At 38.5% G+C, this 25,766-nt stretch overlaps 1 protein-coding gene across 4 annotated transcripts in view; it reads left to right on the forward strand.

Annotated features, from left to right (window-relative positions):
• MORC1 (MORC family CW-type zinc finger 1) overlaps nucleotides 1-25,766 on the forward strand; it is a 360,669-nt gene that overhangs the window by 272,526 nt on the left and 62,377 nt on the right. For all 4 annotated transcript variants that reach the window (XM_073804253.1, XM_033855850.2, XM_073804254.1 and 1 more), the window contains 3 exons: nucleotides 4,938-5,066; nucleotides 8,386-8,491; nucleotides 13,568-13,706. In XM_073804253.1, the coding sequence (XP_073660354.1) occupies nucleotides 4,938-5,066; nucleotides 8,386-8,491; nucleotides 13,568-13,706 (374 nt within the window). The remainder of the gene's footprint in view (nucleotides 1-4,937; nucleotides 5,067-8,385; nucleotides 8,492-13,567; nucleotides 13,707-25,766) is intronic.

Below are 25,766 nucleotides of genomic sequence, written 5' to 3' on the forward strand. Positions count from 1 at the left end.
ATTTGAGATCTTTCTTGTTTCTTAATGTAGGTGTTTATCGCTATGCATGGGTTTATTTATGGGCTTTCTGTTCTATTGCATTGATCTCTATTTCTGTTTTTGTTCCACTGCCATACTGTTTTGATGACTGTAGCTTTGTAGTATAGTCTGAAATCAGGCAACCTGATTCCTCCAGCTCTGTTCTTCTTTCTCAAGATTGCTTTGGCTCTTCAGGGTCTTTTGTATTTCTATACAAATTTTTAAATTATTTGTTTAGTTCTATGAAAAACCCCATTGGTAATTTGATAGGGACTGTATGGAATCTTTAGGTTGCCTTGGGTAGTATGGTCATTTTAACAATATTGATTCTTCCAATCCAAGAACATGGTATATCTTTCCATTTGTTTGTGTCATCTTCAGTTTCTTTCATCAGTGTCTTATAGTTTTCAGAGTATAAGTCTTTTGCCTCCTTAGGTAGATTTATTCCTAGATATTTTATTCTTTTTGATGTGATGGTAAATGGGTTGTTTCCTTTGCCCTTTTGATTTCCTCTTTGACTCCTTGGTTGTTCAGTAGTCCATTATTTAATTTCCACCTATTTGTGAATTTTCCAGCTTTCTTCCTCTTGTTGATTATTTTAGTTTCATTATGGTCAGAAAAGATACTTGATATGATTCAATCCTTGTAAATTTGTTAAGATTTATTTTGTGACCTAACATATGATCTATCCTGGAGAATATTGCATATGCATTTGAGAAGAATGTTTATTTTGTTGCTATTGGATGAAATATTGTGTGTATGTCTGTTAGGTCCATTTTATCTAATGTATAGTTCAAGTCCATTTTTTCTTATAATTTTATCTCTGGATGACCTATCCATTGTTAAAAGAAGGGTAATGCAGACTCCTACTATTATTGCATTGTGGTCTATTTCTCCCTTTAGATCTGTTAATATTTGCTTAATGTATTTAGGTGCTCTGATGTTGGGTGTATGTATTTACAATTATTAATAGCCTCTTGATGAATCAGCTTCTTTATCATTAAATAATAACCTTCGTTTTCTCTTCCTACAGTTTTTGACTTAAAGTATGTTTTGTCTGATATAAGTATAGCTACCCATGCTCTCTTTTGGTTTCCATTTTGCATGGTATCTTTTTTCCATCACTTCAATTTGAGCCTATGTGTGGCCTTAAAACTGATGTGAGTCTTTTATAGACATCATGTAGTTGGGTCTTGGTTTTTATCTATTCAGTCACTTTACATCTTTTGATTGGAGAATTTAATCCACTTATATTTGAAGTAATTATTGATAGATAAGGATTTACTATTGCCATCTTATTAATTGTTTTCTGGCTATTCTGTAGTTCCTTTGTTTCTTTCTTCCTCTCTTGGTCTCTTCCTTTGTGATATGATAATTTTCTGTAGTATTATACTTTGAATCCTTTCTCTTTATGTTTTGTACATCTGCTATAGGTTTTTGCTTTGTGGTTATGAGGCATACATAAAACATGTTATAGTTATAACAGTCAATTTTAAGTTTACAACAACTTAACTTCTATCACATATAAAACTCAACTGTTTTACTCCCTCCCCCCACAAGCATTTTATGTTCTTTATTTCACAATTTACATATTTTAATATTGTGTATTCATTAATAAATATTGTAGCTATGGTTTTAATACTTTGTCTTTTAACCTTTATACTAGAGTTAAGTGATTTATATACCATCATTATAGAATTAGAGTATTCTGAATTTGACTATATACTTACCCTTACCAGTGAGTTTTATATTTTAACATTTTTAAGTTACTAATTAGTTTCCTTTCATTTCAGCTTGAAGAACTCCCTTTAGCATTTCTTGTAAGGCAGGTCTAGTAATGAACTCCCTCAGCTTTTGTTTGGGAAATTCTTTATTTCTCCCTCATTTCTGAAGGATAGCTTCAATACAGGTAATGTATTCATGGTTGGCAGGTTATTTTTTTCTTTCAGCACTTTGATTATATTATCCCACTCTTGCCTGATCTATAAGGTTTCTGCTGAAAAATCCACTGATAGACTTTTGGGGGTTCCCTTGTATGGGAGGAATTTTTTTCTCAGGTTAGTTGTATAAATCTCTAGAGACTGAGTAACACATGAAAGAAAACAGACACTGGTGTGATATGTTTCCTCCTACTGCCGTTTCTCTGGTCTGGCCAACTTACTTATCCACTTGCTGAAGCATCTACCTAGTCTTCAGGGTCCACTCCATGGAAATTTGTTTTAATAACATATTATAAATTATGCATATTGGAGTAGCTGCTATCTGAAGGAAAAAAAAGTTCCATTGGCAGTTAGGAAAAGCAATTTCTGATTCCCAGATTGAATATCTCTGGTTATTTATTTCCTTTGTCCTGATATCTACTTTGAATAGTATAATATCTTCTATCAGTCCTGGTCATTAGATGTTGGGCTACTGAGTGTTCTCATTTATATCTTTGATAGCCAGTAATTCTTTAGTATTATTTAGTCTTATAAGTAAACATTAAGCTCTGAGTGTCAGCTACTGAAAGCAAGATCCTAAATATAGCCATTGTCTTCAAGGATTTCACTTTCTAGAGGGAAAATAGACATAAAGTGAACTGAAATGTAACGTGTAAGCATTGTAAGAGTGGTGTGACCACAGAGCAGGTATCACCCCACCCTTGAGAGGCATGTGTCTGTGTTTCTAACATGCTAGTAGTTTTATCGCTCTTAAAATGTTTATTTTGGGATTCACAGTTGATGTTCGTTTTATAAGTTTGCTGGGTTGTGTTAACTGTGATTAGTCAATATTTTCAGGGAGAGATGCTATTTCGCTTCCGTTTTATCCAAACAAAACATTAATGAGCTATTTTATCAAGAATGGCAGCAAGATTTTTTGAGGGCTTATTAGGTGCAGGTTGCTGAGCTCTGAGTTGAGGGCATGCATAGTGTTAAAGCACAGTTCCTTGTTTGCAAAGGTGAGGTCTTCTTGGGGAAGTAACATTTAGAGAGAGAACAAATACAGAACAGCAGTAACTTAAATTTCTGCACAGCACTACTGTTTTTAATGCACCTTCATATTTATTCTTAGTGATAACCATGTAAGGCAAGTTATTGTTAACACTCACTTTATGGATAAGAAAATTTACGGCTTTCCCGCAATTACACAATAAATCTGTGGTAGACAGCACTCAAAGTCACCTGACTTTAATCTACAGCACTTCCTGCCTTGACATAATAAGAACTGAGTAGTTCATGTGGAAATCAGAGAACAAGGTCTCACGAGCCCTCTCCAGACACTAAAGAGTGTTTCAGGATCTGGTGTGCAGCGAAAAAGTGGAGTCTGGGCTGGGCCAATACCAAATGCTGAGCCAAGAGCAGAAAACCAAAAGTCTGAGTTGAGAGAAGCCCAAGAAGCAGAATCCAAAGGGAAATCTGAGGCAAGAGCTGGTAGGGATTTTGTGAAGGAACAAGGTAAGAGACCCAGGAATTTGTGAGGGTAGCTGTCAGCCCAGCTCAATTGCAAAGCCCCTTTTGAACACTGAGTTCCTTCCCTGCTGGTCTTAAAGGCACATAGCATTCTGAACCTAAATTTAAAAAGGTATAGGAAGGTGTAAAGACGTTTATTGGTATTTTGCCTGGATTACACAGTCAATTGTTAAGGTTGATGTAAGGCTGGCCCTATTTCGTATATTTTATTTCCAAGGTATATATTTTAGAATATTACTCTTTGAACTTTGTACATTGATGAAATGTTCTGTATCTGCCACATTTCAATGCTCAGTAGCCACATGTGGCCAGTTGGTTACCATATTGGACAGAACGGTAAATGTGGGCGCGTTTTTTCAAAAAAGTATTTTTAAAGTAATACATGCACATGTAAAAATACTCAAAGTGTTCAGAAAGTAAAAAAAGAAAAGTGAAAGTACCTTCCCCTGCCTTCCTCTCTACCTCTGTCCTTTCTCCAATGGTATCCACTATTAAAACTTTCTTTTGTGTCCTTTTAGGAAAAGAAAAGTGTGCCCTTCAAAATTTTATACGTATATGCTCTGTTTTTACATTACAAAAGCTGATTATACTAGGTTTGCTGTTTTACATCTTTTAAAAAAATTATTATTAAAACTCTGTCTTGGAGATCTTGATGCAATAATATATTTAGCTCTAACTCTGTGTTTTAAAGTTTATCTAATGTTCGCTTGTTTGAAAATGGGATTTATCAGTTCCCTATTCTGGACTTTTACCTTGTTTCCAGGGATTTTTTTTTGTTTTTTTGTTTTCTATTCAAACAGTGCTATGATATATATGGCCATTGTGTTATATGTTTGTAGGGAAGATTCCTAGCAGTGCAATTGCTGGATCAACAGATAAGAATACAGCCTCTTAAGGAGGACTCCTGAATGGGCCTCCATGACAAGTACTGTTCTAAGCAAGGAGGAAGTTTAGAATGTAGGGCAAGGGTAGGGCATAAACAATAGAGACTGGAAGAGAAGGGAACCAGAGATAAAATAAAACTCTGACTGTGAGACAAGATGATAAATATTTGTATCAATAGTCTTAAGGGTGGCTTTTAAGTTTAATCAGTGCAGTCTCTCCTAGGAGTATTTAAGAAAAAAGTTTTAAGTGTCAATGTATTTTATTGCAACAATAAAAGTGCGTATTATTTTTATAACTGCAATTGTGTTCAGTTTTATTATAAAGATGTTGCATATTTATTACATATAGTTTGGAAAAATGTAAGAAAGTGTAAAGCAGAAGACAAATTTCACCCATACCCAGAGGAAACCAGTGTCAAATATTTTAATCACTTATTTTTGTATATGTATTAGTTTTTACATGTTCGAGATCGTATTGTATATACATGTGTTTATATCCAAATTTCCCTTTGCTTATCATCTTTATCTTACTGATTTTATTTTCTTTCATTATTCTTTGCCTGCTTTCTTCTTTCTTTTTTTTTAGGTAATAGAAATCTAACATTGTTTTGGAATGAACTTGGATACCTGAATAATAAGGACATGGAGAAATCTTCAGATTCTATTCAATATCAAAGAAGACAGGCCATGGCCATCCCATTCATTATTCAGTGTGGTGAGTGTTAAATTTCATTCCAATTAGCAAACTTTTAGTGAGAGCCTAATATGCAAGTTGTTCTGTTAAAAGATAGGGCATGAGGAAGACAAAGGTGGGTAAGACAGGGTTTTCGCTTCCAAGGAGATTAGGGTCTAGGAGAAAGGTTAAGATGAGTATGAAAATAATTGTAATAGAGGTGAAAATAGTGTAAGTGATGTAAAAGAGGCCCAAAGTTGTTTGAGGGTTCAAAGAAAGGGGAGAGGAGGAGATTAAAGCAAGGCTTCATGACAGAGGTAGCTTTGCCATGGTGTTTAAAGTAGACTTTTGAAGGGCAGAGACGTAGCTGGAAATCTGTGTTAATATCAGGTGTATACTTCAGCTAATATTTTTGTGGTGGATAATAGAAACAGTCATTTTTCTATTTTTAATACTTAACACTATGTTAAATAAGAGTAGGTACTTAGTAATTGACTACTGACTGAATGAATGATGAATAAATAACAAAAGACAAAACTGTTAGGTTGAGTAAACATGTTAAATGGCCTTGAATGCCAGGATAAGGAGTTTTTACTTTAATAAGCAATGGAGAGGCACCAGAAGTTTTTCAGAAGGAGAGTGATATCATTGAAGCATTGAACACTTATTATGTGTCTCTACTGTCTGCAGGGAATCGGCCATTCAGTGGGGAAGGTGGTCAAGCAAACAAAATATCACCCTGTAGCTATTTACACAGGGCCAAGGGAACACCTCCCCAGCCTTGAGCCTGGGGTGGTCCAAAGAGGACCTGACTGGTTAGATGTCACTTGTAGTAAGGTTGCTCTGGCAGCTTAGTGCAGGATGATTTGGAGGAGGGCTAGAGCAGAGGTTGGGTGAGACCTCTGATGAGACTACTGGCATAATCCAGGATCCAGGTGAGAAACTGTAAATGTCTGAATAAAGGCATGGCAGTGAGATTTAAGAGGAACACAAATGACAGACAGATGCTTAGAAGGTATAGCTGAGGAAATTGATGACTATATGCAACAGCCTATTGGATGATAATATTACTGGCTAAAAATGACAGTGTTTTTGATATGTGCAAGGTACTGTCAGAATCCAATCTCCAGTACCTGAGAGCTGTGTGAAACTGGGTAAATTCCTTAACTTCTCTAAGCCTCAGTTTTCTTATTTATAAAATGAGGTTAGTATTTGTAGTTACATCATGAAGTTTTGTGAAAATACAATTAATTCACACATGTAAAGTTTACTAAGTGCTTGGGATAGTGTATTAGGGTTCTCCAGAGAAAGAGAACCAATAGGATAGATAGATTTATGGACGGATGGATGGATACTTAGATAGATATTAATTATAGGAAATTGGCTCACATGATTAAGGAGGCTGACAACTCCCAAGATCTGTAGTCAGCAAGCTGAAGACCTAGAAGAGCCATTGGTTTAATTCCAGTTTGAGTCTTAAGGCCTGAGAACCAGAAGACCTGATGATGTAGTTCCAGTCTGAATGTTGACAGGCTCAATACCCAGGAAGAGCCGATGTTTTAGTTCTAGTCTGAAGGCAGGAAAAAACTGATGTCTCAGTTCAAGACAGTCAGAGGTTTCTTCTTACTTGCAAGAGTGTCAGCTTTTTTTTTTTCCCTCTATTCAGGCCTTCAACTGATTTCTTGAGGCCCACCCATATTAGGGAAGACAGTGTGCTTTACTCATTCTACCAGCTCAAATGTTAATCTCATCCAAAACATCTTCACAGATACACTCACAATAATGTTTGACCAACTATCCAGACACCCCTTGGCCCCATCAAATTGACACATAAAAGTAACCATCACAGATAATACCTAGCAGTGTTGGCTTTTATCATTGTTTTTATATCATATAATCCTCAGGAACTCTTTTAGGTAAGTAGTAATATTAATCTCTTTTTACAGATGATGATGCTGAAACATAGCGCAGTAATTTTTCTGAGTTATAGAGGTAGTCATTGTGGAGCTATTCAGATTCTTTTTTTCTTTTTTGCAATCAAATTTTTAATAACAAAGATACTATATTTTAATATGGTCAGATACATTTGGCTAAGTACAGATTTTAAAAAACACAAGTGTCTAGCCCAACAGTACAACCATACAGCTTTGTACAGAACATTCCATAGATCAACAGAAAATACATTTGAGCACAAAAATAAAAAATATTTAAAGAGAATCTCTAAGCAGCATTTTATTTCTTCAAAACAGACATATAGTACTGATTAAATATCTACAAGTGCTTTTCCTTTACAAAAATACACATATTCGTAATAGACTAAGTCATTAACAATGACCTGGTAATCTTTCACTTCAATTTGAACGATTTATAAGCTAAATCTTACAACTACAAAAAGGTTTGTATTTGTATGTTAAGATGTTACCACTTTTGACCAAAAAAAAAAAAAGCTTAAAATATTTTACATTTCAAAGGAAAATTAACAACATAACTGTACAATATAGTCTATGATGGTTTTATTTAATGTGAGGGCTACTCTATTAAAAACTGGTGCTTGCTGTTGTGTTGCCAGATGCAGTGAGATGTAGATATTGGTTGTGGGAATTACAAAAATGAGTGAGTTTGCCATAACTTTAATTTTCTGGGCTATTCAGATTCTTAACCACTGTGCAAACTGCCTCCATCTTATATGAGCAGAGGGAAGTATTTACCCAAAAGCCATTAACAGTGGGTCTGGAGGGAACTGAGGATTAAAGTGAGGAATAGCCTGGGGAGAGTAGAGTGCCTTAGTCCTAAAACCCAGGAGGGACTGAAAGGGAGAAAGAGATAAAGAAGTTAAGACTGTAGACTGGAGAGTAGGATAAGAGATGTAAAAAAAAAAAAAAAATGCAGAGCAAGGAACTATGTGTAAATGGTAGAGAGAGCTTGATTTTCCTTGTTATGTTAGTCATGTGGTTGGAGATGAACAGTGGTATTGTTGGCAGATAGATAATAGGTCAGAAAAAATGGGAGAGTCAGGTCACTGGAAGTCTTCATATGGTTTGAGAAGAGGTGAAGAGGGACCTATTAAGATTCTTCTGGCTGAAACTAGTAGAAACCAACTGGAAAGAACTTAAGCAATAATGGCGATAATAATAATAACAGCAGCAACAATAATAATTTATTGATGGTGTCCTAGGGTAGCTCATAGAATCCCGAACTATTTGTGCCATCAAATATAATGGTATATGATCAAGGATTCACTTGTCTTTGGATTGAAATACCTCATACTTTCGGTATATGCAACCTGACATCTTACTATGTTAGATTCACTTCTGATTGTGGTCTTTCTTGTATGTACATGGTTTTGTTTTGATTATTTTAGATCTTTGCCTTAAATGGAGAGTCTTGCCTCCCTCTACTAATTATCAGGAAAAAGAAATTTATGACATCTGGATTTGTGCTAATAACGCTAACCTCTTGGAAAACAGGTAGTTTTTGATAGTTTTCTAAAATTCTTTATTCATTTTTAATTCCTAAAATATATATGTGTGAAACTGGATACATAGATAATTTTTAGCTTAGTAGCTGTCATTTCTTCTAACTCTTTCTAGCTCCTTGCCACCTCTGGAAGGATATTTCGTTAGTATTCTTTTCCATCAAGTTAAGAGAGTCCTGGGTGTAACTTTTTGTCAGCATTTGGTGTGCAGCTCTGTGCTTCCACTGGCGGGAGACATACCCTGGTGTTTAAGAGTTCTGCCTTCCAGTTCATTTACACGCAATGTACAATCTTATCCTGCAGGAGTCTTATCTAGAGGGTGTCTCTAGAGGCGCTAAACTGTTAGACTATGTGCTTTTCCTGTTTAAGTCATATATTGATTTCATTGCTTTGTGCTTTTGGAGGAAGAAGTTCAGACTAAAACAGGAAAAAAAACCCAATTAAATATTGATGAATATCAATGTTATTACAAGCCCTTTTTGACTTACTTCTTTTCCTTGTGGGCAAAAGAGTTAATACTCCCCTTTAACAAAGGCACCCTTAAGTGAGGCATCGGTTTTCCATGGAGTTTATTCTAAGTACTTTGACCTGGATAAGTGGATCAATATTGCTAATACAGACATTAGGGTAATAACTCTTGTTTATTTTTATCCAGCCCTGAATAAAAAATAAAGAGCAACTGAATAAAAATTAGAAAGAAGAAAACATTTAGAAACTGCTACTAAAACCCCTTCCACTTGGAGTCTCCAGGTTAATCATATTTAGAGATTAACAAAAAATGTCAGAGGTGACAGGGGCTCTTAGATTTCACATGGCCCGGGGGGTTTTTTAGTCTCCCTTTCTTGGTTTGCAGCAGAACCTTTTTTTTTTTTTCTCCCCCAAATAAAATTTGTCTCTGACCTCAAGTATATAAAATAGATAAAAACAGAACTGTCCTGATTTAATTGGAGGTTGAGAATCTGGAGGCCAGAGGTATCCACTTCTCATTTCTGTCCCTACTCTCTCTAAAAAGCTTAGAGCTCCAGGGAGCATGATTATAAAACAGTGATATAGTCTCACTTCTTCATTTTAGAGAAATGGAAATTGAAGCCCAAAATGTGGGGGTGAGAAGCCTGTTCATGAAGCCACTGGCCCAGGTCTTCTAACTCCCAACCTGATTCTAGTCCTAACTTGTAACTTAAATATCTCCCAGATAGGAACACAGTGGTGGCTCAGTTTCAATATTAAGAATAGATAGTGTTTTCATTGTCATTGTCATGATTTTCACCCAAGTGTTGTTTAAGAGAAGTTTTTTTGTTGTTGTTTTGGTTTTGAGTTTTAAATTTCTGCGTGGAATGCCTTATGCTAGGAAATGTAAGTAAAATTGGTCCAAGCCCGCAACTGTCAAAAAAAAAAAAGTTAATAATATTGATCACTTTCTGTGAGCTCAGAACTTTCATACAGTGTAGGATAGTGTTTAGAGTTTAGACTCTGGGTCCAGACTGCCTGGGTTTGACTCCTGGCTTCATTAGCCTCTGAAGCCTTGGACAAATGATATAACCTGTCTTTAAATCATCTTCCCATCACCTAGGATGGAGTGTAATAATAGGACCTTCTGCATGTTTTCTAGGTCCAACTGAGCCCCTTGTAAGGACAATCTAAGTCCCTGGTCACAGGGGGCCCCTTGGTAACAAGCCATGAGAATTTAGATTCCTCCCCACATTCTAACCATATACCCATTACTTCTCACCCCAGTCTTAGGCCTTCTCGGACCCACAGAACTGGGAATGTGTCCTCTGTAGCTTCCCTTTTCTCAAACTTACTATTGTCCTTGAATTGGCATGGTTGCCCCCTCGTCTCCTTGAAAAGTGATGGTGCCATCACTGAACGTTATAAAATTAGTTTCAGAACTGTATTAATTCTCTTTTACACATCAAAACACTGCCACTTGTGATGACAGGCAAGATAAATTTGCCATGTTGGCAGAAAACTGATGGACCTTAAAAGCCTGAAATGCAAAAAATCTTCTTATATTTAAAATTTCTTAAGTCCTTGATTCTTTAAATATACTGACATAATTTTGACCATCTGTATTTCATTTCCACTGAAAAGATTAGGACAAAAAATATGCTTAAAGTGATAGCAAGAGATTTAGAAATGGGAGCTGTAGAGAAAAACTCCTGATTATAAGGGCAGTTTCTTTTTTTTTTTACTATTTTTTTTTTTTTTGCGATATGCGGGCCTCTCACTGTTGTGGCCTCTCCCGTTGTGGAGCACAGGCTCCAGACGTGCAGGCTCAGCGGCCATGGCTCACGGGCCCAGCCGCTCCGCGGCATGTGGGATCTTCCCGGACCGGGGCACGAACCCGTGTCCCCTGCATCGGCAGGCGGACTCTCAACCATTGCGCCACCAGGGAAGCCTGGGCAGTTTCTTGAGAGCTGACACTTCTTTATGGGAGATCGTTAACAGCGATGCAGATGAAGATTCCCAAGGGAAGAGGAGTTGATCTGATGACCTCACTCAGTCCTCTGATTCAGTATGTTTGGATGGACCGTGCATAATTTGAGACTAAGCCATGAAATAGCAAAACCCTGATACATATGTGCTATTGGATTTGGATAGAATCACATAAAATAAGTGTGTTAAAGTGATGAGATGTGAAATATAGTTATTTATTAGGCAACATTTGATGAGCGGAAGGACAGAGTAATGGGGCGAAAAGTGGCATCGTCTGTATTTACAGAAAATACGGTTTATTGTCAGCAGTTAATTGCCAATTGTCCTCAGGGTTAATGCCACTGAATAGCATTTGAGTGAACAATGTCCGTGTAACCAGAACTGGGGCAGGAAACATAATAATAGCTCTCTCTTACATAGCAATTACACGTTATGTCATTTCCTCTTTACAATAATCACGTGAGCTTTCTCTATTTCTCAGAGGAGAAAACAGTGAGACTAAGGGAGGTCCAGTGACCTGTCCAGGATTCCTCCCTAAACCTGAAACTTGCAGCCAAGCAGTCTGATGCAAAACCTGTACTCCTTCTGCCTTACTATATCATGGACTCTCCGAAAGGATCCTTATCTCGAGAAGCCTAATTCCAGACAAATACTTTATGGTGACAAAACACACCATTTTACAAATGGTAGTATTTAGAGTTGGTGACCCAGGCAGGGTAAAAAGGAGCCATTCTTTTTCAGGCCACCGAAGCCCCTTTTTGTTTTCCACAGAGGAAGGCTACACATTTTTGTCACGGTACCCAAGAAGTAAACATCAGTGTGCTTCCATTACATTCATTCTATACGTTTCTCTGTATTGAAAATAGGGTTCACCAGCAGGGTAAAAATGATGCCTATCATTTGACTAAACCCAAAAGTCTGAATTTTGAAAAGGATGTTAAAAAGTATCTGTGGCTTGTATTCCATATTAAAATTTAATTTGTTTCTAAACATCTTTGAGGACAATTGGATGGATTGCATTTTAATAAAATATCTGAGGTTTCTCTTTTCTAAATAAAAACTTAATGCTGCCACAAGGTTCTTTTCTCAAATGAAATAGAAACCTGTGTAGGCACCACCTCACAGATGTCTTCAAATGAACACTGCAGGTGGTTATATATATATAGGTAGGTGTCCCCTGGTTTGTTTACCTACCACCTTTCTTTGAAAATAACAGTAAAAACAAATACCATATGTGGGTGAAATTAAGTGTTTTTTCACAGTAGTATTTGAATTTGATTGTAGTCCTCACTCTTCTCTGCTGGTGGGAGCAAGAAAAGTGTATGCTGCAGCCTTGAAAAATAGAGAAATATAGTGGGTACGATATGCTTTGCTTTTCCTACACTGTTTCAGGTGGGAGAAGTCCTTTTCTCTATTTTCAACCACCTCCTCCCTTTCCTAGCTTAATACCCATTTAGTTTAGAACATGAACTTCCCCCTCTTTTGGGTACCTACCAATGATGAAAAATCGTTCTTGTGTAAAGCAGGCTCTAAGAATAGACCTCAGCATTTTGTTCCCTCCTCCCACCCCCCCACCATGTCCCCAGCCATGCCCTGAACTGAGGCCATGTCCAGTGGGAATGGAACTTCTTGTCTCTGCCAAGCCTCCATACCAAAGTGAATAAGATGATATCTCAATTTTTGAACAGTTTGGCTAGCTCAGCTCCCCAAAACATAGCCATGAAACCAGAAGTAGGAAAAAAAAAAAAAAAGGCCTCAAACCTCTCCAACCATATGTCTCAAAAATCATTAGTACTTTTTGTAACTGTAAAGATGGACGCCCTCAGAGCAGGGCGCAGAGGGCCAAAAAAAAGAAAAAAAAAAAAAAAAAGATGGGACGCCCTCACGCACAGCCTTTTTATCGCAATTTAAACACAATTCTACTTGACTATGTACAATAATACATGTATTAACCTACTAGTGGTTGGAGACAGCACATCAGTAAGGCTGGGAAGCAGAGTGCCCACCAGCACCAGGTGCACTGACAGCAGCAGGGAGAGGAGGGTGCTAGGGTGCTGCATCAGGTCACCGGGCAGCTTGATGAAGGGCTCCACTACGCGGCTCCGTAACCCCCAAGGTGGTCCCTGAGTACCGCCTCCCATCGCAGTAGTTGCTGGTCTTCACAGTGATTCTGAGTCATCAAACGAAGGATCTCTGTGTTTCAGAAGCAGAATTATTTGGTGTATTTTACAGAGACATATAGATTTCAATCCCAAATTTTTTTGGAAGAAAAAAAACGCTTGGTAGTAATAAGGTAAGCTTCAATTATCTAAAAAACATTTTTGCAAAAGGCCTCATTTCATGATAACGCAGGATAAGTGAAGCATTAGTGAATAATGAATATTCTCCCATTCTCATAGATATATACTACCCTCCACATTTTCCAGTAAGTTCTTTTTCAAGCAAATTGGAGATTTAAGGTCATGTATTACCTAAATTCTCAGTATAATGCTCTATTTGAGTAATGCTGCATTTGAGTTTTGGATATAAGCCAGAGAGTTACTCCTGGTAGAAGTAAATAATCTTTTACGGACAGTAAATAGTTTTATATTTCCTCCTGATGTTATCTCTTGTACTTGTTGATTGTGAAAAGTTGTCATCAGACACAACGACTACCTTCCATCCCCCTGGGCACTTCAAGCACAGTATCACCATCAAAAAATGAGAAAGACAAGCAACTTCAAGAGTCAGTCCAGAGGTATCAAAATCGACTGGAAGAACCTCATCGACAGGTGAGCCGTTAGTTATTCTTTCCAACATCTACCCAGAGTCTTGAGCTGTTGATTTTGTGTGTGCGAATTGACTGATGTGGTTTACCCGAGTAAAATATGTAGCCTCTTTTTTTCATCTTTTTTTGTCACCCCCTTTTAATTTTGGATCTAAGGACTGTTCTAGAGTTGATCACAAGTACTCCAAGGGTCCAGAAAGGAAGAGAACTTCTTCAAATAATACTACATTTTGTACGTGATATCCAAGTCCATCTCCACAACAGTGCATGTGAGGAACAGGGGAATATATTTCCACTCTAGGATGTAGAAGTCAACCAGCGTGTCAAAGGGCCCAGGGTCAAGTTTGGGACACTGGTCTGTATGACTCCAAAGATTAGGCTCTTTTTATTTCTTTGGGCTTCTTCCCTGGGTTTTTGAGATAAAGAGTTGTTCTTTTAAAATATTAGCCTATTAATGCAGCAACTTAAAGTCGTATTTAATTATTAAGAAAATTCAATAAATAAAATATTACTATCAGTAAATGTAGGTAACCATGACAGTTGCAAGTGAAAGTGGCATGCAGAATTATTGTTTTAATCTCTTAATAAATTAATTACATCTCTGTTTATAAATTTAGCACCCAACTTCAGCATTTTTTAATTGTGTAGCCTGTCGAGCTCCTCAAATAGGAATTGAGGAGGTCCACAGCGTATGTCCAAATATGTTGACTCCTGTGTAGGTGTCAGGAAATAAGATGCTTATTTGAGTAGAAAACTGCCTTCCTGGGTGGGAGTTAAGACATCCAGGCTTACCACCTGATTATTACATGTATTCCTGGGTTCTTAGAAGATGAACTTTCTTTTCTACCCCAGCTTCATCTTCTTACCACTCCCACGTTGCTGGGGATCTGCCATGCAGGTCAGCCAGCACCTGTGATCACAGACAACAAAACCTGACCCTCCCTTTATAGTCTGGAGTCTCAGGGTTTCTTTTGGGAAGATAACTGAGAGTTATTTAGAAACATATTCTCCTAAGCATTCTTCAATCCCTAAAAGTGGCTCAACTTTTTACAATTCTTAGAGCATCTGGTTGTGGTTTTGAGAACAGGTCAGATGTAAAAATATCACCACCTGTGGTTATTTATTTTATTTTGTTTTTTTGCGGTACCCGGGCCTCTCGCTGTTGTGGCCTCTCCACACAGGCTCCGGACGCACAGGCTCAGTGGCCATGGGAGCACAGGCTCTGGGCGCGCAGGCTCAGTGGCCATGGCTCACGGGCCCAGCTGCCCCGCGGCATGTGGGATCTTCCCGGACCAGGGCACGAACCCGTGTCCCCTGCCTCGGCAGGTGGACTCTCAACCACTGCGCCACCAGGGAAGCCCTGTGGTTATTTTTATAAACAATTAGGTGAAGTCAAATCTTTTCAGTGTGAAATATCTTAATTTGTTTTGTTTCTTATTTTGCTTACCACTTCTTGTAGCTTTGTGAAGGCATTCGAAACATCCTGAATTGATTTTATCTTTATTGTAGTCTCTGGATATTTCTTTTCTTACAGAGGTCAGAGCTGACCCTTGGATAGTGATAGTGCCAATCACTAAGTCTTAACTACTTTTTCTTTGTTTGGGATTGGATGTTTGATTCATCATTGAGGTAGAGATTTTGATAGAGGCTGATGGAGTAACAGATTTGGGCCATCTGTTCTGCTTATTCTTTCTTTCTTGGTAGTTGATTTTTTCATAAAAAATTTGAGCCAGGTTTATAGATTCAGTCTGCTTTAGATATAAACAAAGAAGTTTTGGCAGAACTTAAATAGAAACATACTCCTACCAGTTGAAAGGACGTTAAGACTCTTCACCATCCTCCCCTACCCCGTTTTGTGAAAATAATCCTCACATCTTTTTTCTTCTTTTCTTTTTAATTTTTTTGGCCGCATCGTTCGGCATGTGGAATCTTAGTTTCCCGACCAGGGATCAAACTCATGCCACCTGCGGTGGAAGTGTGGGTTCTTAACCACTGGACTACCAGGGAAGTCCCAATCCTTGTATCTCTAACACACTTCCAGCATGCAGGGCCCTTCACTGACCCTGTTTTTGCGGTAGTCAAGGAAAAGTTTGGCTAGGGGTCACCTAACCACGGGCAACCAGTTGATTTTGATGTGGTCATTGAACACATACTTGCCCTTGGGTCTGTCCCATGCTAAGCATGGTGGGGAATAGAGTGACTCTAACACCAGAATGTAAGCCCTGTGACTGCAAGGCTGGTTTTGGTTTTGTTCATTGTCTGTATTACCAAAAACACTGCCTGGCATGTAGTACGTACTCAACAGATAGTTGTTGAATCACGAAATAAAATATGCCCTCAGATAATGTACAGTCCCTTTGAGGACCAAGTCTGACAGCTATTTAAAAGATAGCCACTACTGTAAGACAGTACTAGTTTACTACTTGTCTGATCATAGTGGAAACTAAATTAGAAGTTACAAGGAGATAGTGAGGGCAGCTTCATTCAAAAAAGCTTCATAGAGGAAGTGGCACTTAACTTGTATCTTGAAGTCTATTTAGGGTAAATAAAGGGAAAGTACAGGGCATTATACGTGAGAAGAACATTATAAATGTAGACTTGGAGATGAGCACGGGCTTGTTCCTTCATAGAACCAATCTTTTGAATTACATGCTAAACTTATGTATTTTTAAAAATAAAGTCAGCATTTGTGTGACATATTTGTCTTTTAAAAACTGTGTAACTCATTATAAAATATGAATAGAGGACCTCTGAAAGGTGACCTCAGTTCCCCTTTCACAAAAATAAATCATGAAAGTGTTCAAAAACTAATTAGGTGATAGCTGCCTGATGCCAGAAAAAAGACTCAAAACCATCCAATGTTCAGTGAGAATTTACTTTCTTCCTGACTGCTTTTTAGAAGAAGTGCTGTTAGACTATGACATAGGAAGGGTGGGAAAGCTATACAAACAGGGCGTTGGTGCCATTCAGGTTCAGGGCAGATGTGATTCAGGTGTAGGGTAGGCACCACTGGAAAATCAAGTAATGGCTAGTATATTACCATGATTCCACTGTCTATTAATGGTGCCCAGTCTCTCAATATCAGGAAATAATGAGCTGCATGCCATGAAATTATGGTTTGCCCACCTCCTGTTCTCTCTTCCTGCCTCCCACTGCCAATGCTCACTTATCCATTGATTAAATCTGGGGAGCAAATATAAAAATGACCTATATCTGCCCACCCTGTTTCTTACTGTCTTGCATTTCAGCTTTAGTGGCAGAAGGCATCCTGATCTGGAAAATGAAATGTTGACTTAGTAAATCAAAGACCTTTCTGGATCTTAGATTCTTTGGTTCTGGGTTTTGTGTCATTGACAACCGAAAGGGATAGAATAATGGTAGGAAGGGTAGTATTATGGTACTAGTATCAGAAATCAGCAGCTACAGCCTCTTTTCCACCCCTCATACACCCTACTGGTATGTAGAGTGACAAAAGTCTAAATTTTAGGTGTCCTACACACAGGGTGCCCTAGTTACAGAAAATTCACAGTGATTCAGAAAACTTTTCTGGTAGAAGAGGTACCTCAATGATTAGATCTTGTCCTCTAGGAGAAAATGAAATAGCTAGGCCCAAAGCTGTCATTTCCACAGATGGTATCATATTTAATCCCCACAACATTACAGCTAATTATATCAATTATAGCATCAGAAGGGGAGTGAATTTCAGAGAAGTTCAATAACTTGAATCAGCCAAACATCTTTAAATGGTGAAGTTGGACTTTGTTTCCTTTTTACCTAATTCCAGCACCGATCTGCTCACAGTATCATATGATAAATACAGACAAAAAGGATATGAGAACATTGACAAAGGTAACAAACTGATAAAATGCAAATCATATTTGTTAAGGGAAATGTGTAAGTTCAGTAAACCTAATAGGAGGGCTCAAATCCAAGATGTAATTGATAAGCTGTGTCAGCAAGCCAAGGGCTCTTTATAAATTGTGCTTCTGGAACAGCCCATTCTTTTTCTCCTTTCTGAATAGATGAATTCCTAACTCCACGTTTCCCCTCATCCTTCTATATCGAGTGACAAGTGCCACCTGCTGGCCAAGCAATGAAGCATTTTCATTTTCATCGTCTCTCGTGATTGTTTAGCTACTAATTGGCCTATCATCTAGATAATTGTTATTCTGTTTTTCAGTAAGCCTAGACAATAATTTTAAAACCATAAGGTAGAGTTACAGAGTCAAGTCCTCTGCATTTGAGGACTTTCCAGTCCTCAATTTTTCCCCTTTCTCAGTTTTAACTCACAATTTACAGTCTCTTCTACCTTCTATTGTACGACAGGACAACTATGTCATAATCAAACACACGGAATATAGTTTTAGGTCCATTTCATTCAGGGATTTTTGGTATCACTGCAAATCCACTTAATGTCTTCAAATCATTATAAGGCAGATGATAACTTGATTCCCCGAATGAAGCCTGCTCTATATTTACCCATTTGTACATAAGTATAGTTAATGGGTAGTATATTTATATAATCAATATGTTTGTGCAAATGTGCTGTATTGCTTATATATTCTCTAGGTCTTTCTGGGTTAATCTTTTCTGATTAATGTTTATTTCTCATCTGGAGCCATAGTTCAGGCTCTCTCTAATCTGACACTACTCCTTTTTTGGCCTGAGTTTCTTCCCTTCTGCAGCATTCTCCCACTGAGCTGCCCCATGTTCCTTATCTGCTTTCTCCACTTCCACGCTGCTGAGTGCCTTCGTTCCTGCCATTTTTTCTGAAATGACCTCTGCCCCTTCCCTAGTCCTTCAAGATCCCAAACTAATGTCATTGCTGTATGAAGTTTTCTCTCATTTCCCTACCTGTAAAAATATTTCCTTCCTTCCAGTCCCCTTTGCCCTTGATGTTTATCTTTCTCAAGAGCATGTTTCACTTTCTACCTGGTATTATAGTTAGTGTGTACCCGATCGGTCTCCTATATTCGACTATAAGGTTTTTGAAAGAAGAGACCATTCTTATTCATTGCGTTTCCAACAACACCTAGGCCTGGCCATTTTACAGAGTAGGTGTTCACCAAACAACGAGTGAAGGATTGAAGGAACAATTTGATTTGTTCCTTCACAAATAGGTAAAAGGATTCTTCACAAATAGGTAGAAAGATAGTAAATATTTTTCATTGGATCGGTTAAAGTTATGTAGGTTAGACTTAAAATCTTCTGCATATATTCTTGGAGACCATAATGTTCTTACACTTGGTCAAAATAAAGTGTTGCATTTGAGTGGGAGTATAGAGACTGTATTTGGATTTCATTTGTCACATTCATAGTTTTTGCGTCAAATGAATAGCCTTTGTAAAATTCCATGCCTGTTGGAAAGGAACTCCAGCAATAGCATTCTGTTCTTTTGCGGTGCTCGTGTGGACACACAAACTGAAACCGTATAGTCTGGCAATTCCCACATTGGCTGTTTTAGCGGTAAATGTGGAGCAAAGAAGCCTTGCTGAACTTGTAGCTGTGTTTTTCAAATTGAAATGGCATATCTGAGCACAACTTTATAATGAATAATGTGGATGCATTTTCCCATTTAGAATTTAATCGTTTTAATGTGTCATTATTGTGTAGGATGCTGAGATTTCAAATCTGTATAACTATGGAGACAGATGCCTTAGAAAATATATTTATTCGTTGAGTAATTTTCAGCCTCCTTACGTAAACTGTCATGATCTAAAATTTATGACACCTAAAGACCCTTGTCTAACAAGAGGCTAATATACTCCCTGTAATTGAAATGTTTTACTTTATTACTCTTGCTGCAAAGATCCCATTTTTCTATGGTGATGCATTGCCTTTCCAAAAAGGATAATGCATGATATACTCACCCTGGTGGGCCCTGTGTTCACAGCATAGCAGACGAGATGTTATTGCTCACGAGGAACTAATGTAGAAGTTCCTTGAGAGCAGGTATCATGTGTTCATCTTCTCATGTACCTCTCACCATCACATCTGGCTCATTGTTGGGCACAGTAGACGTTGAACTGCAGCTGTTCAACTCCTTAGCTTGATTTACTTGTCCAAATTCTTTTCTTTTTTTTATTGAATTATAATTGACATACAGTGTTATAGTAGTTTCAGGTGTATAACATAGTGATTCAATATTTTTTATGTCACAAAATGATCACCACAATGTTTAGCTACCATCTGCTACCACAAAGGGTTATTACAATATTATTGACTGTATCCCTTATGCTGTACACTACATCCTCCTGACTTATTTATTTTATAACTGGAATTTTGTATCTCTTAATCAGTTTCACCTATTTTGCCCATTTCCTCATCCCCTTCCCCTCTGGCAGCCACCAGTTTGTGTCTATGAATCTGTTTCTGTTTTGCTTTGTCCACTTTTTTTTTTTATGCTCTACATATAAGTGAGATCATGTGGTATTTGTCTTTCTCTGTCTGACTTATTTCACTTAGCATAATACCCTCTAGATATAGCCATGTTGTCACAGATGGCAAGAGTTCATTCTATTTTTATGGTGGACTAGTATTCCATTGTGTGTATATATATATATATATATATATATATATATATATATAGGCTACATCTTCTTTATCCATTCATCTGTCCATGGGCATTTAAGTTGTTTCCATGTCTTGGCTATTGTAAATAGTGCTGCAGTGAACATAGGGATACATATACTTTTTGAATTAGTGTTTTTGTTTTCTTCGGATAAATATCCAGAAATGGAATTGCTGGATCGTATGATAGTTCTGTTTTTAGTTTTCTGGGGAACATCCATACTGTTTTTCATAGTGACTGCACCAAGACATTTCTGCCAGTGGTGCACAGGGGTTCCCTTTTCTCCACATCCTCACCAACACTTGTTATTTTTTGTCTTTTTGATGATAGCCATTCTGACAGGTGTGAGGTGTCATCTAATCTCATTGTGGTTTTGGTTTGCATTTCCCTGATGGTTAGTGATGTTGAGCATCTTTTCATGTGTTGATCAGCCATCTCTATGTCTTCTTTGGGAAAATGTCTATTTAGGTTCCCTGCCCATTTTTAATTGGGTTGTTTGGGGTTTCTTTGATACTGAGGTTATGTAAGTTCTTTATATATTTTGGATATCAACCCCTTGTCAGATTTGCAAATATCTTCTCCCATTCAGTAGGTTGCCTTTCCTTTTGTTGATGGTTTCCTGTGCTGTGCAAAAGCTTTTTAGTTTGATGTAGTCCCAGTTGTTTATTTTTCCTTTTGTTGCCCTGTCTGAGGAGACAGATCCAAAAAAATATTGCTAAGCCTGATGTCAAAAAGTTTACTGCATATGTTTTCTTCTAGGAGTTTTTTTTTTCGCGGTATGTGGGCCTCTCACTGTTGTGGCCTCTCCCGTTGCGGAGCACAGGCTCCGGATGCGCAGGCTCAGTGGCCATGGCTCATGGGTCTAGCCGCTCCACAGCATGTGGGATCTTCCCGGACCAGGGCACAAACCCGTGTCCCCTGCATCGGCAGGCGGACTCTCAACCACTGTGCCGCCAGGGAAGCCCCTTCTAGGAGTTTTATGGTTTCAGGTCTTACATTTGAGTCTTTAACCCATTTTGAGTTTATTTTTGTATATGGTATGAGAAAATGGTCCGTCAAATTATTTTCTTATTCATCATTTCTTGAGGAGCTGATGTCACGCTACCTGACAGAACAGCACTGTAGTTTACTAAACAGACCAGGACAGTACCTGTGATAGGAGCATCAGAACAGCCTGGCTTCAGGGAACAGTGTGGTGTGGGGAGTCTATGACAGCTCCTGGCTTCATAAGTCACCCTGTTTTGTCCTGGAGGTTGGGACCAAGGAATGCCATCCATTGTTGTCTGCTCCTGGGTTTCACATAAGTGACCAAACGTTGTTGCTGAGGGACAGTAGGAACTCCAGAGGGAGCTCATCCTTCCTCTGAGAAGGACAGAAGTAGCTTTGACAGTGGCTGGCAGTCTTGCCACACTCCGTCCCTCTCTGCATGTCAATCAGCCATTCTTAGTCACATCTGCAGAGACGCAGAGAGAAGGAGAGGTTTAGGTGTGTTGCCTGAATGATTTTCACTGCAGCGAATACTAATTTGGGTTTCACTGCAAATACACCTATTTGATCAGTGCCCATAAGCACCTGAACTCTATCCACAACCAGTTTTTGATGAGTGCACGTACTAATCAGGAACAGTCAGAGGCTGCCTCGTATCCCAGATGCACCTCAGGGCCTGTTTCCTGACTCTTCTCAGAGTGAGGTTCAGGTATTTGGCTTCCTTCCAGAGCAGGCTACTCTCTGGTTCCCTCTGAAGGAACCCTGTGTGTCTGAGCCTGTACCTCTGAGCTTGAATACTGTTTCTCATCTGTTAGACCTAATCTCACTTCTTACTCAGGACCCAACTTTACATTTTGAATTCAGTTTAAGGAAATGTACCTCATGATTTTTCTGATTTTGAACTCAAACCCCATAGCTTGTGCCCCTCAATTTAACCTTGTTAAGTCTTTGTCTCCTGATCATATTCTTTTTTTTTTTTCCTGATCATATTCTTGATCTGAATCTGTATCCTTCTTCTGTCCTAACTCCTGTAGGCTTAAGCAGAATTTAAACTTAGTCTCACTTGAGTTACATTTTCCACCTTGTCCTTTATCAGTATATGCTTTAACCTCCCACTCCTCCAGTCAGTCTTGCTTGGCTGGGCCCAGCCTTCTAACAAAGGGCATGGAGTCTCTTGACACACTGGGGGGTTCTAATCCAATCCAAGAGAAATAACTGATGTTTGTCCATGACTTTTGCTTTGCAGTGGTCTAGAATCATCCTTCCTCTACTCTGAGAATCCTCAAGAAGGTCTTCTAGCCAAGACCACTAGTAGTAATACCTGGCATTTGAAAATAACTAAGTATTATTTAAAATACTTCTGAACAAGGGCAGATCTAGTTTTTTGGAGTCTGAGGTTTATACATTTTGGGGGATCCCCTTCAAAAAAGAAGGCGCAAAATTATAAACACGAAGTGAGACACAGGGCCCTGTGTAAGGGAGGGGTCCTGAAGCTCACACTTCATTTGCTTCCTGATTTATCTGCTACGTGGTTCTGCATATACTATACCATTTGATCACCACAGGGTTTTTGTAGTAAAAGATAATTGCATAGGTTTCGTATGTCCAATTCCCTTCTCCTCTCCAGTTTCTTCCCTAAGATTTCCATAATTATGTATATTTTGGTGAATTCTAAAACTACCCTGAATGATTACTCTAACTGTACATATTACATACATGTGGAAACTTAAATGAGAAGGGTGAATGGAAGGATTAAATGATAAGAGCACTTACAATGTGCCACCCTTAGAGGTGCTTTATTTATTTGTTTAAAGTTATTTATTTATTTATTTATTTTTGGCTGTGTTGGGTCTTTGTTGCTGCACGCGGGCTTTCTCTGGTTGCAGCGAGCAGGGGCTACTCTTCGTTGCGGTGCGCAGGCTTCTCATTGCGGTGGCTTCTCTTGTTGTGGAGCATGGGCTCTAGGTGTGCGGGCTTCAGTAGTTGTGGCACACGAGCTCAGTAGCTGTGGCTCACAGACCCTAGAGCACAGGCTCAGTAGTTGTGGTGCACGGGCTTAGTTGCTCCACGGCATGTGGGATCTTCCTGGACCAGGACTCGAACCCGTGTTCCCTGCATTGGCAGGTGGATTCTTAACCACTGCGTCATCAGGGAAGTATGACGTGCTTTAAATATACTGACTCATTTAATCCTTATGACCATCCTGTGATTGTTATGAGTCCTGTTTTATCCACAAGGAAACCGAGGCACAGAGAAGTAACTTGCCAAGTGTGGGGTTAGGAATCTGCAGAACTGTGATTTCAACTGACACAGTCAAGCTCCAGACCCCTCATTCTATTACTGGACTATGTTGCCTCTCTGGCTGAGTCACAGAAACAAGGTAGGAACAGAGCTAGATCAAAAATATGAGATTAAAGGCCTTCCCTGGAGGTCCAGTGGTTGAGACTCCGTGCTTCCACGGCATGGGGCACAGGTTCGATTCCTGGTCGGAGAACTAAGATCCCACATGCCACACAGCATGGCCAAAAAAAAAATAAAAAATGAGATTAATTCTTAGTTCAAAGCTGTTTGAACTACTCTGCTCTCCTGCTTTCAGTTTGGATTGATAGCTCTTCAGTGTGGGAGAAATTGGGTAATTAATAACTAATGGTAATCAGATTTTTTTATTTTTTGAGGAGCTCTGACTATATTAGGCAGAGTTGGAGGGCAGTGATCATTTTGGAAAGCTGTGCAGAGGGAGGGATGCTTAGGGGCTCCTTGAAGAAGGAGGCTGTGGAAGCAGAATATGGCGGACAGTACACTGGCCTGCTGTCAGGATACCTAACTTCAGGTCCTGGCTCTGCTGTTTATAAGCTGAGTGACCTCAGGTCTGTCTGATGTCACTAGTCCTTGATCCTAGTATACCCCTCCCCCTCCAGCTCAGTAAAAGGGGATTAGACTAGATATTTATGAAGACACATCCAATTTTAGAGCCTATGCGTATTAGTTGCCCATCTTCATTTACAGGCTAAGTTTAAAATATCTATATATATTAATTTTATTCTGAATGCAAACATGAGGTTTCTGGAGCAGAGCAGATCATTATTTAATTATAGCCAATAATCATACTGATTCCCTTTTGCCCTAATTTGTACCCCTGGGTCAACGGATGAGATGAGGCAGAGCGTATGTTATCCTACATATACTGGAGTTTGTACCACTAGCATGGAACTCTGAAAGAAATGAATCTGGATATTTATATAGGAGAGGGACAGCCATCTCCCTAATCCTACGCTACCCCCTGACAGACAAGCACACTTCTTTGCTCTTTGAGAAGGATTCTGGGTTCTTACTCTTACCCTTTGGAATATAAATAAATCTCTTGGGGGCAAGATAAGACTAGCTTCTTCGGCTATGTCTCCATGGCCCCAGGTCTCATTCCTTCCTTAAAATGTAAACACATACCTCCAGGGAGGTAAATTTCTTCAGATGCTCTCTCACTAATAATTAGTCATAAATTAAATTCCAAGATTTGTTCTTCTAGGCTAGGTCTCAATTTTGGTAAACTTTGATCAGAAAGCCTTCACGGTGCAGAAACATAAAAATATTTTCTCTACAGTCCCACAAAGCATGGATATAAAATTAAAAGGGAGAATCTCCTGCCTTCCAGGTCTGTGAGTCTATGATGATTGGGCCATCTGTGTAAGTATGTCACATGTTTGTAAAAATACAGATTCCTGAGATCTGCAGCAGACTGACTGAACAAGAATCTGTGAGACAGAAGCCTTAGAATCTGCATTTCTGCACAGCTCCCCACACGATTCTTATGCACCGCAGACTTTCTCTTCTTTATTCCTGAGTTAAGGATCCTTCAGTTTTTCTGCTGCCAGAGATACTTCATATTATGCAGGTTTTGCTATTGAATCTGTGATTTTCAGGACTTTCCAAACATGTAAAGAAATGTAACAGTCTTGCCAGGAGAGTTTATGAGTGTCATATAAAAATAAATACTGATATTAGAAAGGTTTCTAGGGTGATGATGATTCTTTGAAATCTGAAAAGGTGGTGGTGATGATAAAGATGATACCACTAGTAAACAACTACTCATTAAGTAACTGAGACAGAATTTGAAATGGATTAGCTGTGTTACATGGATTTCTGTTTTGCAAAGAAATACAAAGCTGTGCCAACATTATTGATATTTTTCTATTCAAAATGTAGTTGAGACATTTTCTTTTTGAATATTGTATTTATTTATTTATTTGGCTACACCAGGTCTTAGTTGCGGCATGTGGGATCTAGTTCCCTGACCAGGAAATGAACCTGGGCCCCCTGCATTGGGAGTGTGGAGTCTTAGCCACTGGACCACCAGGGAAGTCCCTAGTTGAGACATTTTTGCTGTGTTTTTCTATGATGTCTGAAGTTCTTTTGTAGAAACACAACTCTGAAATGAATATAAAAAGAGGAAAACTAATGGAATTAAAAATTTTTTTTTATTACTCACAACTCTAGTGATGAGATTAGTAG

The sequence above is a fragment of the Tursiops truncatus genome, chromosome 4, assembly GCF_011762595.2.
Source record: "Tursiops truncatus isolate mTurTru1 chromosome 4, mTurTru1.mat.Y, whole genome shotgun sequence".
In the NCBI taxonomy this organism is placed as follows: domain Eukaryota; kingdom Metazoa; phylum Chordata; class Mammalia; order Artiodactyla; family Delphinidae; genus Tursiops; species Tursiops truncatus.